We start from the raw sequence: 16,846 nt of genomic DNA on the forward strand, positions 1-16,846 counted from the left end.
ATTCCTTCCAAAGGGAGGAACAGCAGGGATCCTGCCATTGGCCGCTCCAACCGGTCGGTGAGACGTGGCAGGGTGTGTGCGAGTCCCAATGCGGGGGCACCAGCAGAGTGCTGACAGTTGCCGACTCCTGCTGCTGCTGCGCGCGGCTGCGACCTAGGCTTTGTGAGTTTGGAGCCTGCTCCTGCCGCACGTCAGACCTTGAACCGATGATGCAGAGCCTGCACAGAGAGTGATATTGGGATGCTGATCTGGCATATCTCGCCCTTGACTAGTGGCCTAGCGGGGCAGAGAGAAAACAAGAGGCCAGACGACAAGGGCACTTAAAGGACTCCCTGACCTCCCCGCAAGATCAACTACCGAGGGTTGTGATTACAACTTTGGGGGGGGGCTGCACTGAGATTGTACAGTGGGACTCCCGGGATGGAGAGTCTTGACCCAAAAAGAGATGAAGGGACCGGCGGCCCATCATCCCACATAGAAAAGTGAGCAGCGGTGCAACAACGATAGTGCCTCAGTGACCCGGATGCAGGGTGAGCACGAGGGAGAAAAGCTGGGATGTTTGGGGACCCGCCCTTAGATCATGCGACCTGACAGAAGGGCACCCCGATAGCTGGCATACCGAAGGGACAGCGGGCAACAGAATCCTGGAACTGGCAGGGTGGCCCCCTCCCCCTATAGCTGTACGAACAGTGCTCCACAGATCCTTGGCTGTTCCCCTGCGAGCTGAGGCAGTTTGGAGCCTGCTGCCATGCTGCTAAGGGCACAGACCCTGTGGGGCGGCACCTGGAGGTGTTCTCCCGGGGCTGACCATAATGTTGGGGGATGCAGCCCGATCTCCGGTGAGTGCCCACCCCTAAAGAAGGCTCGAGCTAGCTGCAAATCTGGATGAGCGGGTGTCTGGGTGACCCCTGGAAAGACTGGTCAGACAAGCTTAGAGTGGGAGTGGTCCCAGAGGGCAGCACTGCCTGAAGAATCATGCCCCCCAGCTAGAGACTGGCCTGAAAAATGATCGATCGCCAATAAGGCACACAATCTGGTGGCACAGAAGGAATCCTTTTTGACCCCCGATTGAAGTCTAACGTAGTGTCTTCTCCCCTGGCCACTTGGCATCTATCATAAACATTTATGCTCTGGGTATAGGAGTGGCCACTCCGGATACTGCCATTTGAGACGCCCCACCCGTGGTGACCTAAGATCGCACCAGACCCGACCTCCTGAGGGACGTGCTGGAGGCCCCCCGGCACGCGGAAGAGATCGAAGAGGGAGGTGCTGACCATCCGGAGGTGGACATTAGGAAGATACTCCTCGACCTCAAGTCTGGAATCGGGGGGCTTGATTCGAAATTGGATTCGCTCTCCTCCAAAGTCGACCTTCTCGAACACCTACTAGACTAACACGGAGACCGACTGGACGAGGAGGAACACAGAGTATCAGGGTTAGAGGATGGTTCGACCTCACTGGCGGCCAGATTCTGATCCCTTGGGGTGCAGATCAAAGCGGTTGTGGCCAAGAACAAAGATTTAGAAAGGAGGGCCCGCAGGAACAATATACATTTGGTGGGGGTCCGAGAGAGCCAAGATCACCCCAACATAAAGGAGTTTGTGGAGACTATGTGCAGAGAACTCATTGGGGGACCAGAGTTATCTCTGCTGTCTGTGGTGGAGAGGGCCCATTGCATACCTGCAACCCGACCTATACCAGGAGCAGCCCCGCGCCCGATCATCGCACACCTTCTCAATTACAGAGATCGGGACATGATCCTGTGGCTGGGCAGGACCAAAGGAGAATTGCACTACGATGGCGACAGGATCCAGATCTATCCAGATTTATCTGAGGCGGTGCAGGCATCGAGGAGATCCTTCACAGGGTCAAGCGTCGGCTGAGTGACCACAACATTCAATACTCATGCTGTTCCTTGCGAAGCTTCAGATCCAGCACAGGGGGAGAACACAATTCTTTACTTTGCCAGAGGCAGCAAGTGCGTTCCTGGATGCGATTGGTAGACACTCCCCTCGCAACAACCCGAAACCGGGACCGGGCCAACCGGAGACCACCCCGGGATGACTTTTTTTTGTTAACATGTTTCATATGTCAGCGAGGATGTCATTGAGTAATGCTGCAAAGTTTGTTAATTTGCCTCAGTTGTTTATACACCACCAGTAAGTGCAGGAGCCTTGCACGCTTGTCTTGGCACTAGCACTCCATGCGCAGCAATATTTTGGTTAATGGTTCGGGGGTAAGGGTGGGTCTAACAGGCGGGTTGGGGTTGCCAGTGGGGGTGGGAGGGCCCAAAATGGGGGGAGTCAAGAGACACAGGGGAGGGGGAAATGGTAGGTGTCAAAGAGAGTAGGGGGGGGTTCGAGTTCACCTAGGTTCCTGGGAGTCCGATTCGCACCAGCGGGTCTCGCCATTACATCCGCCCAAGATGGCAAACAGTGTGCAAGTCCTAGGGAGAAATGGATGGGGAGTGACACCCCCAACAAGATTAGACAAACTAGGAGTCACTGGGTTTCCGCGGAGTGACTTGGAATATTAGGGGGGGTAAAGCCCTGCTAAGATTCGGAAGGTCGCACAATACCTCAGACGCCACCGGATTGATGTGGCCTTTATACAAGAAACCCACCTCACCCCCTCCTCTGAGAATAAATGGGGCATCAACTGCCACAGGTATTTTTCATCTCACTCCTCCTGTGCGGTAGAGGGGTCAAGTTTCGCCTGCTCTCAGCAGCGAAAGACGACATGGGGGCGCGCTCATCTAGTCCATGGAATCCTTGAGGGTGTAGAGGTGGCACTATTGAACAGTTACAGCCCCAATATGGATAGTCTGAATAGCTTCAGCTCGGTGATGATACGCCTAGCCGATGCCAGAGCGTCACGGTAGTGTGGGAGGATACTTGAACACAGTGCTAGATCCCCTTCTGGATAGGATGGGTGTGGGACAGGGTAATATAACCAAGGCCGGTGCTCAAGTACAGGAAATCTGCATGTCGTATGAACTCCTGGACTCCTGGAGCTATTTCCATCAAGGGGAGAGAGACTATACCTACCACTCCCGGGGTTCCATGTGTTAAAATTGCAGCAAAAATGGCCATGAACACAAAATATTGTGGCAAAAAGGCTGTGGATTTGCCGCCACAATCCATGTAAAGGATGTGGGGGAAACTCCTGCAACCCCCTGACCCATTATACCATTTAAGGGGAGCGGGTACACCCCCGCAATTCTTCAATGTTGTAATGGGGTACACCTTTAACGGGTCAAACCACAGCATTTGTGCCGCGATTATTTGTTCAGGCGACATTGTTGCCGCACATTTATCACTGCATACCACTCCCGGGTACATAGCTCCAGTTCGAGGCTCTATTATCTATTGGTATCTCATGCCGGGGAACTCCGGTGGGGCGCCCCTCAGTTACTATCACAAAGGATATCGGGAAAATAGCTCAGGGGCAAAGTGCTCGCCTTGGAGGCAAGACGACACAGAGCAACACAGGTTCGATCCCCGGATTCGGGCTTAGAAACCTCAGGGTAGTAAGTGCGTTATAAATAACCAATCATATCATATCATATCATATATCATATCATAACCCTTTCGATCATGCTCCGGTTCTCCTAGAATGTGGGGTGGGCAGACCAGGGGGAGGAGGGCCCTGTTGATGATTTAAATCTGACGCACTACAGGATACAGTGTTCCACCAGGAACTATGCAGGTGACATTCAATCCTTCCTCCAAAATAACAAAGGTTCCGTCTCGTTGGTGGGGGTGCTGTGGGAAAGCCTAAAGTGCTACATCCGATGAGCTTGTATGTCTAAAGAAAATGTACTCCTCCAGAGCATTAGATTCGAACTAACGCAGGGGGAATCTAAAATGAAGGAACTGGAAACCGATTATGCAAGCACTTTGAACCCCAGGGTCCTTGCACATCTATGCGAGGAACTCGATAAGTTCAGAACTAACGCCCAGGCTATTGCTGTATTCTTAGACGCGGAAAAGGCATTTGACTCCGTTGAGTGGCCTTTCCTATTCGCGGTGCTCAGTAAACAAGGTCTAGGTCGCCATTTCATCAACCTGTTGTCCCTACGGTACACCAACCCTGTGGCGAAAATCGTGGTGCGGCAGGCGAGGTCGGCTGGCTTTAAGATGGGGAGGAGAACCCAACAGGGATGCCCCCTCTCCCCACTATTATTCGCCCCCTGGTGATGGAACCATTGGCAGCAATCCCTACATACAGAGGGGGCTCAGCTTCTACCCGCATAGACTGATTATATTATTATACGCCGATGATGTGGCCCTCCACATCAGTAACCCGGAGGATAACCTAGACTCAGTAATGAGGGAAGTGATATGTTTTGGGTGCTTCTCTGGCCTGAAAATGAACCATAATAAATCAGTGATGTTCCCCCTCACCACAAGCACCGCAGAATTCAGAGACAAGTTCGGTCTCAGATGGGAGAAGACAGGAGTTTAGTATCTGGCCATTATGGTCTCTCAATGTCGAGAGGACCTATTTTGTGATAACTTCGGTAGGACGGTGGAGAGGCTCCAAGAGATGGTGAGCAGATGGCGTACACTTCCACTGATGCTACTCGGTCGAGTCTCAATTGTTAAAATTGTTGTTCTCCCCAGATTCCTCTACCTGTCCTCAATGTCCCTCTATTGCTGCCAGGCAGCTTCTTTCTACGCCTACGCGGACTCATCCTCGACCTGGAGTGGGCTGGGAGGACGGCGAGGGTGGCCTATATGACATTGACACAACTGCTGAGAAGGGGAGGCCTAGCTCTAATTGACCTTGAGTGGTTCTACTGGGCAGCACAGGCACACTTCTCTAGTCACTGGTATGCTACACATTTTATCCGACCACATGTGCAGGTGGATAAGGCTCTAGCTGTGCTGCTCTGGCTGTGAGCAGTGATCATCGGGGGGTCGCTGGTGACTCCTGGGCTGGCACCCCTCAACGTAGTCAAGATCACATGTGCAATCTGGCGGAAAATGGCAGGGAAGGTTGGCCTTTCTGTCCTATACTCGCCTCTGATCCCAGCGTGCCACATTTCAGACCTGCCCATGGAGGACATTTCACCAAAATGCCCTGGGTAGCAGAAGTGACATCGCATGACCCTTGACCTCTGATGACATCACAGTGAGTGTTGTCATTTGACCACTCCCTAAAGTGACATCACGGGAAGTGATGGAACACAACCTTTCACCCCTGGACAAAACAGGAAGTGGCATCACATGGCATTGTTCTTAAGTACACTACTAAAAATGTGGTTACGATATCACTATAATGTAATATACATTTCATACAAAAATGGATCACCATATGTATCATTAGAATCAGTGTGTATAGGCCCATATTACCAAATGACTGTGAATGCAAGCAGACGTCCATGACCAAATGATAATGATGTGTTATTAGATAGCACTTACGCTTAAGAAACCTGTGTCGGTACTCATTTAAAGACCTCAGAAGGATTAAAGGCTGAGTTGAGGTATTTAAGAACAGACTAAATCAGTGAGGTGTGCCTGAAATAAACCTTTAATGAGTCTAGCCATTATTGTATAGAAATCCAGAAAGACAGATTCTTATTCGTTCTTATGTAGGGTCACTGCTGAAAGTTAGATTTTTATTCCCAGCCACTGTTAGGCAGAATCCCGTGCAGTGCCCTTAGGGACCACTACACACAATTAAGACTACAGGTGGCAATACAAGTTTTACCTTTGGTACAAGCCTGTACTACTATGTCAGAGTGGTAGCAGTGGCGGAGCAGCCAGGGTTATCTCAAGAGTATATGAGCAGTATCAGAGATTACTCAAAGGGACCACAATTACTGTGACTCAAGCAAACACGGACTCAAGGTTTCAGGTAAAAAATATAAGTATATTTATTTTTAAACCATTCATTATAAACACAACACTTCTATTAAACTCAAATAAAAACCACACGTTAAATATACTACAACTAACCAATTCACTTTGTATAGTATGTCTCAAGGTAAGTACCCTGTGTTTGAATGAACCGGTGGTAGGCACAAAACACGTTACTGCGAATACGATTGCTATCACTTTTTGACAGTTCGGTCTACTAAATAAATGCCTATCCGTGACATGAAATGCTACCGGGGCAAAAACACACTTAGCACCTGAGCTACCCAGAGGGAGCTGGAGGCAAAAATCACAGACAATATTTTGGTTAGGCAGGCAGAATCAAGAAACACTCAGGAGTTCAAAAGTCAAAGGCCGGATCCAGGGTTGAAAGACACCAGGGCCTGTTGCCGAAGATCACACAGTCAGACAGTTCACTATTCCACGTAGCCAAAAGCACATCGATTTTGTCAATGTTCGGAAGCAAAAGTTAAAAAAAGGAGGGAAGACAAGGGCAAGCCTTGGAAATGAAGAAAAGGGATTCACCCAGTTTCCTCCAGTAGAACACAGTACCTTGTTCCAATGGTGCAGCTGGTGCCCTGGCAGTTGTTCCTGTTTTTTTCCCGCAGACCCACGATTCCTGGCGCTTCGTTGTGAAGGAGGACGTCTGAAGGGGGTCTGCACCACACAAGGATGAAGCCGGGAGTAGCGACGAGGAATAAAAGGTGCGCTCTTTAAAAACAGGAGAGGCTCTTCAGGTGGCTATCCGGACCACTACAGCAACATGCAGCGATTTCGACCAAGGAAGAGGATCCTCTGGCTGTAGAAGATGAGCTGGTTATCCCCACCAAGCTCAAAGGAAGAAGACTCCGGAATGGATCTTCTCTAAGTCGTTGAAGGGAAGATAGCTCAGGACTGCAGCAGGGCTTCACCGGGACGGGGTAGCTGCAGCAGCCATCGTTCTCTCCGCTTCTCTTCATTCCTTGTAGTTCCAGTGGCGACTCTCTGACTTCTAGCCCAAGAGACCTGCTTTTTATGCGGAAAACCCCCATTCACACAGCCTGGCTGTCAATCACCCAGCAGGGAGGTTGTCCAGCCCAGACAACTACCCTGGCCAATCATGACAAAGTGCGACTTGGGTTTCCTAGGATAACCTGTGCAGGGGGTGACTACACCACTCCCTCACATTCAGCCCACCTAGACACCCAGGCACCTTGAGGAGGGCTTCTGAGCAGAAGCCCGCCAAAAGACAGTGACCAAGAAGGCAAACCTAGTTTGCCGCGCAAAGTAAGACACAAGAAGGACTTTAACACTAAGAAATAGTGAATAAACCCAACCGGAGCCAAAAGAAAGACGATTTGGTTGAGCGGGTTTATGTTCGAGGCTAATATAATAGCCAAGAACTGTACCACGTTTATCTAATATAATCGCGGTCGAAAAGTCAGGGTAGATACCACTGCCACCAGCCAAGTCTAAATGTTAAAAGAGCAAAACAATGCTCTAGGAGGTACAGATAAAAAGTGATACAAATTAACCCTTTCCAGTACTCCATGGAAGATGGGGTGTACTGGATCTGTGGTAGATTGACTAAGTAACTTTACCCTTTTCTTTGGGATGGTAGTCGCCTCAGAAATGGAGTCGAGGGAAGTCTCAAAGACAACCCTGTGCCACGGCACTGAAGGTGCTGTGTGACACACAAAAAGAAGAGGGATACTGAAGTGGTGTACTTCAGAGTCCATAATCACAAAAACAGGTAGAAACACATAGCAAAACACAGGTAAGAGTGGGGGTAAAGCTCTCCCTCTTACCAAGTGGAAAAAAAATATACTCCAGAAGTCCAGAAAATCTGCTGGGGGACTCACTAGGTGAGGGAAATTAGCCATAGATGAGAATTCTCCCTAACAGCCACTCCAGAAGCAAAAAGCCACATGGCGCTGCCACATCCCAATACGTTCAATAAAAAGAATAAGGGGTAGCAATGAAGACCACAGTGGTAGCAAGGGAGACCGCAGGTGTCACAATTGCGACCCCTGACAATCCCTAAATGACGTCCCTGGGCCTGCCCCTGACTGACGCACAGGTATATCTCCAGTGGGCAAATAAGCTAGGAATTCAGACCTGTTTCCAGAGGGGGAGTTCCTCACAATCCAACATGTAAAAGATAAGGGAGGTGTTTCGGCGTTAGACATTTATATATTTCCGACTGCGTCTTGTTCTCTGGGGGCTCCTCACAACCTTGCTCGAACAACCATGAATCCCAGGTAGAGGGCCGCCTGGTCTTACGGATATACGGAGGTTGATCTCGAAGCTGCTGTGGGACGAAGACATCCTGCGAAGGGGATGGGAAACAACTCTGGGGGCACCAATAAATGACGAAGACTGGGGGTACATACTGAACCAGACCCAGAAAGTGTCTCTGAATTCCAGATACAAGCAAATACATTTGAACTTTCTGCACCAGACCTATCACACCCCGGCCAAGCTTCACAGATATCACCCTGACACCCGGGCGCTTGCAGGAGATGTGGATGCGCCCCGGCTGGTTTTCTCCATCTGACGTGGGAGTGCCCACTGGTCCATGATTTCTGGGTATAGTTGATGGCCAAATCTCCTCGATCATTGGTGAGCCTTTACTGCTGGACCCCACACTAACTCTCCTGGGATGCACTAGTGGCTTGCAGCCCATAAGGAGACATTTGGCTGGACTACTACTGGTATTGGCACGCAGAAGGGTGGCTGTAGCCTGGCGGAAGGCCATCCGCCCAGAGTACAAGAATGGTTACAGCACATAGCCTACTGTCACGATGTTGAGACTGCCTGCATACGGACTCTGCTATTACATGCCCACCCGCCTGAGGTGTGGGACCCATATGTCCAATACATGATTTCAAATGCGGACTAATGATGTTGCATGCAACTCGAAGAATACTTAAGTTAAGGAATTTTCTGGATGTGTATCCAAGTTTGGCGGGCGATGTGAGGGAATCAGACTTTGTTTTTGTATTGTTTGATTATATAAAATACAAATAAAGTATTTTAAAAAAAATCTTTACCATATCGTCTGTATGTATGATTAGCCGGGTCAGGAACATGCAGAATGAGGCAGAGGATCATGGTATAGGATGCAGAGTGTAACATGTAGAGGAGGGAGTGTGCAGAAGGTCAGGACAGATTCTCTCATTTTGGAAATGTTTGCAGTGACTGAGAATCAGTCACCCAGACACAAAATTCTAGAGCCCTTCTCAATCCTACAATAGTGTTTGAATGATTAGAGAATATTTTCTTCTCTTTAGTCAGTCAGAAAGTGTTGATTACAGACTCTAATCATCTCTTTAGACAGTCAGAAAGTGTATAATGCAGGCACTTATCACCAATGGAAGGCTTCATTCCATCCATCAGTGTTCTTCTCACTGCATCTAGCTCACTAGACAATCAACACATTTGGAATTAAGTCTCTAACTGTCATAACAGGCTGCATTACAAGCTTTCCTTTGTGACACACTGGGCAAAGGGACCACTACACGCGTGGTCGGCGAGGCCTCGTTTGAGGCCTCCTTTTTCACTCTAAACAAGCTTATATTAGAGTTCTGACCCTTGAGCTCTGTTGTGTAGTAGGGGACCATTGCCCTCGTGTGAGGACCTCAGCTTCGTCTTGGGACCACAAACCTGCATGTTAGTCACCTACAACATAACAAAGCACTCTGCTGTTGGCTCTTAAGCCTCATTAAATGGATTAGGAATATGTAGATTCATTCAATGGGGAACATTTACCTCATATATGTTTAATCACACAGCTACCTGTCACTGAATTGCTTCTTCTCACTATTATATATATATAAAATACACTATGTCATAAGGTCACTAAAAATGAACATTATGATCAAGGTCAGCCACATGTCACTTTCATTGTTAACTACTGTGCAATGGCAGTCCATTTTTATCTGATTGGGAACTGCACCACAGTCCCAAGATGTGCCTGTAACCTCAGCAATCAGCCTGGGTTACCCACTGCAACAGCAATACGTCTATGTACATGTCCTTCATTTCACCTCAGACCACCCTTTCTTCTCTACTCACCACGCCATGTGAACGTCCCTTGCGATTGATGAATGGAAGAACATGGGAGCATGGACTCACCTTCAGGAAGCTCTTGGCTGCCGCACGGCACTGCTCATAATACTGCAGGTAGCTGGTGAACTCCCACTGCCCGTTTCTGTTCAACGCTAGCGCTGGTCGATGACCAAAATTCTGGACGGATTTCTGAAACATCTGCACTGTTGTCATTGGTGGCTCTGAGCCTGGTCCCAGCTCTGCCATGCGCAACTTCACAGCTCCATCCTTTGCTGTTGTCCATAGGCTGTCTGCTGTAGCCAGGTTCAGATCGGTGGGGTCCTTCTTAATTTCACTGGTAGCAGTAGGCATGTCTCCTGCAATCAACATGATGGAATGTGTTAGAATAGTACACAAAGGCAAATCAGTTTCAAAGCCAAACATTTCTTCCCCTTCCTTTAGATACAGAATGCACTGCTTTCCTCTTGTGTGACAGGAATGTTCTCATCCAAATAATTTGGTTTCAATTTGATAAATTATACATTAAACAGGTTGGATAGATTTTCTTTGGGTAATATATGAAATGTAAATAGTTTTTACAAAATTGTCTAACATGTATACAAATCTAAGAACGTATGATCACATCAAGCTTAGGCCCTTTTCTGCTTGAATCATGGATCAGGGGATTCGACCAGGTCAAGGCTTCTTTAAACTTGGTCACACCTCTGAGTGGGAGCAGCTAGTGTGTACTCGGGCACACTTAGTAGCAATGATTCAAGGTGTCTTGTGGTACACCAGTCCACCAACACCAGGCTCTTGCAGGGATGTTTTGAGACACATACTATAAGTGAACACCTGATAGGACCATCAGAGAATACCAGTGGAAAGCTAGTGTGATACTCACACTTATTTTGTGGGAGGCAGAAGCAGCAATTCAGGGGTTCCGGTGATAGTGTTCTTTCCTTGAAATAAGTGGAGGAGTCACTTGACATCAGGTGAACCCTGGTAGGAAGATCAGATAATCCATGAGGACAGGAACTGTGAGACTCATGCTTTCATGATTTACAACACAGGAAGCAGCCGAAAATATAGAGGTTTGGGTGATACCCCAGTCAGTGAGTGTCCAGTACATCGGGTCAACATCTCATTACCAGAACAAGCTAGAGTCAAAGGGAGACATGTTGTCTTTGGTCTCTTGCTCTCTGCAGCAGCACTTGCTATGCTCACTGGAAATGCCATAATGGCTTGTGGTCACTTGAATACATCGTCCAACTCAATCCCACACACCCCTTCACAAGTCACCCTGGAGTGCATGTTCCAGAATATGTGCATACATAAGTACTGCACCACAATGATGAACATCAACCAAGACTGACAAAGAAAGTTGTGCATATGATATATGATATGATATGATAAGTCATTTATAATGCACCTGTACACCATTGTTTCTAGGCATTACAAGACAAGGAAGGTAGGACAGAAGAGGTACAAAACAACAATCTTACAAGGCCTTGTGTCATTCAGATCACGCAAGTGCAGGGGAGTTGTAGGGGAAGAAGTGCTAGGGTACGTGAGGGGGGAGGTGAGAGTGTAAAGTAACTAGTAAGTGCAGCCAGGAGATGTAGAGCATTAGGGGACTGTAGGGTTGTAGTGGTTGGGAGGCAAGGGCAACCGGTCATGCATTTCTAAATCTGCCTGCTTCTAATCTCCGCCCTCTACAACTTATCCAGAACAGGACTGCAAGACTTGTATTTGGCCTCAAGCCCAGGGATGGTATCTCTCCAGGACTGAAATCTCTGCACTACCTCCCAGTGGCCACGAGGATTAAGTTCAAAACCCTCTGCATTGTCCACAAGGCCTTCTGTGGCCTGGGGCCTCAATACCTTCAACTCTCTCTTCCTAAATACCTTCCTTTTCAAGATCTTTGCTCTTCTGCCTCAAACTCCCTCAGGGTCAGTCTCTTCTCCAAGCAAAAAGTTGGTGGTAGATCTCTTTCCTCTGCTGGGGCCTCTCTCTGGAACAGCCTCCCTGCCACCCTGAAACTTGAGGAGAATCATCTTTGGTTCCGGAAGCACCTGAAAACCATTCTCTTTGCTTCTGCTTTTTCTCCTCTTTTCCCTTGCTGACCTCCTGGCTGACACTGAACCTGCACTGGTTACCTGGCCACCCTGTGATCTCGGGCCCAGGTCCCCTCCCCCGCCAGTCACACACCTGCACTGCCTTCCTGGCAAACCCCGCACTAGGGGACTGTTTTCTGTATCCCTACAGTCCCACTACCAGCACTTGACTCCTGATGAATGCACTTACCCTTGCAATGGCCACCTGCTGGCCGTTCTCTTACTTATTGTTTATTTATTTTCTGATCCCATGTACTGCACTGTCCTCTCCCCCTTCACCCCGCACTTATCCTCCCTCCCTGTCCCATGCACTTGTGCGATCTGATGGACACCTTGGCTAGTAGGATCGTTGTCTGTCTTCCCTCTGTTCCCCCTCCCTTGCCTCGTTACGCCTTGGAATACTTGTGTATAGGCGCAATATAAATGCCATATCATATTTGTATTTATATTTTATTTATTTATATAGTGCACCCGGACCAAAGGCAACCGGGCGCATAACTTGGCAAGTAAGTACATCACAAAAATAGTTACAGATAAACAGAGACAACAATGCACAGGATATACAGAATGGTAAAATAACAATGTAAAGGTATGCACAATGTATACAGTAACATTATACATAGTATACAGTATGATGTGCATCAATATTTACAGTTAGCATAATCTTGAATACATAGGCTAAGCAGGTGATGACCAAGAAGTCCTAAGTGGCATTAGGCTTGTGTGGTGGATAACCACAGTTTGGTTTTTAGTTTTAATAGGGTAGGAAATTGTTCAGATCTAATGGTAAATGGAATGGAGTTCCATAATTTGGAGGCAAGGACTGGGAAGCTAGTACCCCCAGCTCACTGCAGTTTATATCTAGGGATGATCAGGCAGTGTGCTTGAGCTGATCTAAGTAGCCAGGTAGGTGAGTAGACAGAGAAGAGGGAGGCAAGATAGATGGGGGCCTGATTGTTCAAACATTTGTTTGTGAGTGTGAGAGATTTCAGAGAAATTCTTTGTGATACTGAGAGCCGGTGCAGGCTTCTCCTAGTTTCAGAGATGTGTGCAGATCTGGTGATTTTTAGGGCAGCTCTGATGGTGTTATTTTGGGTAACCTGTAATTTGTTAAGGTTCCGTTGGTTGGTCCCAAAATATAAGGCATTGCAGTAGTCCAGTTTGGACATAACCAATGTCCTGGCCAAGATGGTGCAGTTCTGTGTGGTTAGGAAGGGGCGGCATGCTGTGATGAGCTTACATGTGTAAGCGGATGCCGAGGCGACTGCATTTGTTTGTCTGTTAAGTGATAAGGTGGAGTCTAGGTAGATTCCTAGTGTTTTAGTGTCTGTGGAAACTTTAATAGAGTTCCCATCAATGTTGAACGTTTTGAAGGAGGGGTCAGGTCAATTCAGTCGCTGTTGAGAGCCCAGGTAGAGGAGCTCTGTCTTGTCATCGTTGAGACAAAGCTCATGCTGGGCCATCCAAGCTTGGATGACTTGATAGTTGTCGTTCAGGGCTTTGGAGTCCACTAAGTAGTCGCCTGTGATTGGAATGAGTATCTGGGTGACATCGGCGTAGTTGGTGTAGGTGACACCCAGATAGTCAAGCACATCGAATAGAGGTTTAGTAAAAATGTTATAGAGCATTGGTGAAACGCAAGAGCCTTGAGGCAAACCTGCAGAGCACCGGTGTAGGTTCTGCTGTGGCAGTGGTCTAGAAAACCCTCATCTGTCTGTTATCCAAGAAAGAACTGATCCACTTGGTGGCTTTTTCAGAGAAGTGGGCCGCTAGTTACAAGTGGCGGCGGAGGATTTGATGGTTGGCCAGATCAAATGCTGCTGATAAATCGAGGAGTAATAATAAGGCCATTTTGCCATTGTCGTTTAAGTCCTCAATTTGAGTTTTAAGATCTAGTAAGGCCGTTTCCGTCCCGTGCTTGGGTCGGAAACCCGATTGTCTTGTGCCAAGAAGATTGTTATTTTCTAGATACTTCTGAATCTGTAAATATGCAGCCCTGTCCAAGATTTTCAATAAGAATGGGACAGTGGTGATCGGCCTGTAATTGGTGTGGATACTAGGATCCAACGTAGGTCTTTTTAACAATAGGATGACTCATGCGTCCTTAAGGTTATCAGGAACAATGCCCTAATGGAATGAGGCATTGATAAAGGTGGTAATGAAAGGGACAAGTTCATGTGCCAATTCCTTGATGATGGGGGCGGGACAGGAGTCACCCTGAAAGTTGGACGGTTTCAGTTTACTAATGATGCTTTCTACCTCAGTGATGGTAAGTGGAGCAAAGCTAAATGGGGTATGTGAAGGTATGGAGGTTTTAGGTTTCTTAGTCATCAGTTTAGTTTGGAGGGAAGTTTGAAGGCAGTTTTGTTTAGCATTGATTTTGCACTGTAATGTGGCTATTTTGTTGAGGAGAGCTTTTTGTATATTCTTGCACCATGTGCTGTCCTTATTGCACATATCGGGGGTGGCGGAAGGGGTTTCTAGTTCTTTAAGAATTGGATATAGTTTCTTCGTATTAGATTCAGCTTGTGAGATGTGTTTGTTTTATGTCTCTTTTTTAGCTTGTACAATTGCTTCCTTGTAGTTAAGTGTTGCAATGATGAGGTTATCTTTATTAGCCTCGCAAGGATGGCTTTTCCAAAGTGCTTCGGCATTACATTTTTCTTTGCGTAGTGTTCTAAGATGTGGGGTGAACCAAGAATTAAGATGGGCACGCTGTTTAGGTTTCCTGATTTTGAGAGGTGCTATGGTATTGATGGCTTTGAGCAAGGTTTGGTTGAATGTGTCCACCAAGACCGTTGGGTCATCATGCGAGAGGGCACGATTATTAAGAATAGGCAGGATGAGGGGGAGGAGTTTGTCCTTGGTAATGTCCTTTTTGTTTCTAGTAGGGATGGATGGCGCAATATTAGGTTTGGTGTGTGGTTCGTTGGGTGGTATGTTAAAGATGATGATGTGGTGGTCTGAGCAGGGACATGGGTCGTTGGAGGCGATATGCGTGTTGCAATTTAAGTCAGCGATCCAATCGAGTGTCCTCCCTTTGGAGTGTGTGGGTTTGAGAATGCGATGAGAGAATCCTAGGTTTGAAATATTGCTCGCAATCTGTTCGGCGTGGGAATCATTGGGATCTAGTAGGCCGAGATTGTGGCCACCAAGAAGAAGAACTTGAGAGTTGGGTTTGGTGTTGTCGGCAAGGAGGGTCGTAATGTCATTAGAAGCGTGTGGGCCCGTGGGCCTGTAGATGAGGTGCTGGGTGGCTGTGTTATTGTGAGATAGAGAGAGTTTGACTGAGAGGGACTCAGCAGAACTGAATTGTGTGTTGGGAATCAATCTCATATTGATGTTGTCTTTGTGGATAAATGCGACGCCGCCACCTTTGGAGAGGTTGGAGTTGCAGTCACTTCTGATAATGGAGTAACCATAACGGATGGCTAGTGCCAGTAACGGACCTGAGGCTGCATGAAGACATGTTTCTGTAATGGCAATAAAATCAAGGTTTTGTGTGGTGATGAGATCTGCGATGTCAAGGTCGTGGGCCGGGGGATCTAGCATTGATGAGAGCGCCCTTCACCTCGTTTTTAGGTGGTGTCTTGAGGTTGTCGGGTTGTGCCTGGGCTGTCTGGGTTTGGTTAGTGTTTGTTCGCTGGCATGTGGCATGCTGGAGTTTGGGTATGTGGGGGAATCTAGTTCTGAGGCTGAGGTTTCTCAGATGTAGCGGGCAAGGTTGGTTGGGTGTGGGTTTAGTTGCTGAAGCCATAGAGCGGGAGAGTTGAGGTAAGGATTAGTAGAGTGAGGAAGGTTAGGGTGTGGTGAGAAGCAGTGTGTGGGTGTGGCAGGTGAGATAGGTGAGATGGGTGTAATAGTGTGGTGAGCCAGTAGTTTGGTGACCAGGTTCAATGTTGGAGGCATGGGCGTGAGACTCTGGTGTGGTGTGAGGTGCAGAATAGAAGGTGTGAGTCAAGGGAGTAGCCAAGACCCACAGTACAAGGAGGTGATGGGTTGCAATAAAATGCCACAGCATAGCTAGGTCCAGATGTAATGAAGGTTGCTAGTTCTGTACTAGGAGAGATAGGCGTGGTAGTATTTCTAGATCCTAAGTAGCACGTTAGCTAGTACTATACATGCACATACTATGCCGCATAGTTGGTGAAAGACAGCCCAAAGGCATAAACGCACTTGGCTGGGTGCACGTAATAGTGACGTTGGAAGGTCAACATAGAATCTTTGGAATAGTAGACAGTGATACTAGGACAAGTTGCTACGGTAGCTTTGTGAGACGTGGTCGTGCTAGTGCACGGATCTATTAATGCAGTGTAGAAGTACAATACATTATGCATGCAGTAAAAGTACAAGGCAAGTCCGGGTTTACGTGGTACATTGTTCAGACAGTGCAGCTAACGGCGCAAGGGAATTAGGGTATTTTTTTTTTTAAGTGGCAACTGTAAATCAGAATGTGCAGGCAGCATAACCTTACAGGTAAGTAACGTACATGCAGGCTAATAACGTACAATAATGGAGCTACTACAATGCATATTAGGGATACAGCAGGTACTCGGGTATCATACATGTGGGCACCCATTTTGGCACATTACTGTGAGAGTTCATGGTGTTAAGTGTTTTAGGGACCGAGTCTGGGTGCTTGCAATGTGGTTAGTTAATAGTGCAGGCAGACTCTTACCGGAAGTTTATGGTAGTTCAAGAGTTGCGGTGAAGGATAGTAGATGGCTGCAGTGGTTCCGTTACAAGTCATCGGTAGGGAGGATAAGAGGCGAAGTGTCCTGCACCGCACTGCCGGTGAGGACAGGTGCAGACAGGAAA

At 47.8% G+C, this 16,846-nt stretch overlaps 1 protein-coding gene across 6 annotated transcripts in view; it reads right to left on the minus strand.

Moving 5' to 3' along the window:
* The window catches only part of LOC138511221 (long-chain-fatty-acid--CoA ligase ACSBG2-like), a 379,274-nt gene that overhangs the window by 224,266 nt on the left and 138,162 nt on the right, over positions 1-16,846 (minus strand). For all 6 annotated transcript variants that reach the window (XM_069626758.1, XM_069626757.1, XM_069626756.1 and 3 more), the window contains 2 exons: positions 10,816-10,913; positions 9,999-10,288 (listed from right to left, as the gene is read on the minus strand). In XM_069626758.1, coding sequence (XP_069482859.1) covers positions 9,999-10,283 — 285 coding nt within the window. In that variant the 5' untranslated portion in view covers positions 10,284-10,288; positions 10,816-10,913. The remainder of the gene's footprint in view (positions 1-9,998; positions 10,289-10,815; positions 10,914-16,846) is intronic.

The sequence above is a fragment of the Ambystoma mexicanum genome, chromosome 6p (genome assembly GCF_040938575.1).
Source record: "Ambystoma mexicanum isolate Mex_15411 chromosome 6p, UKY_AmexF1_1, whole genome shotgun sequence".
In the NCBI taxonomy this organism is placed as follows: domain Eukaryota; kingdom Metazoa; phylum Chordata; class Amphibia; order Caudata; family Ambystomatidae; genus Ambystoma; species Ambystoma mexicanum.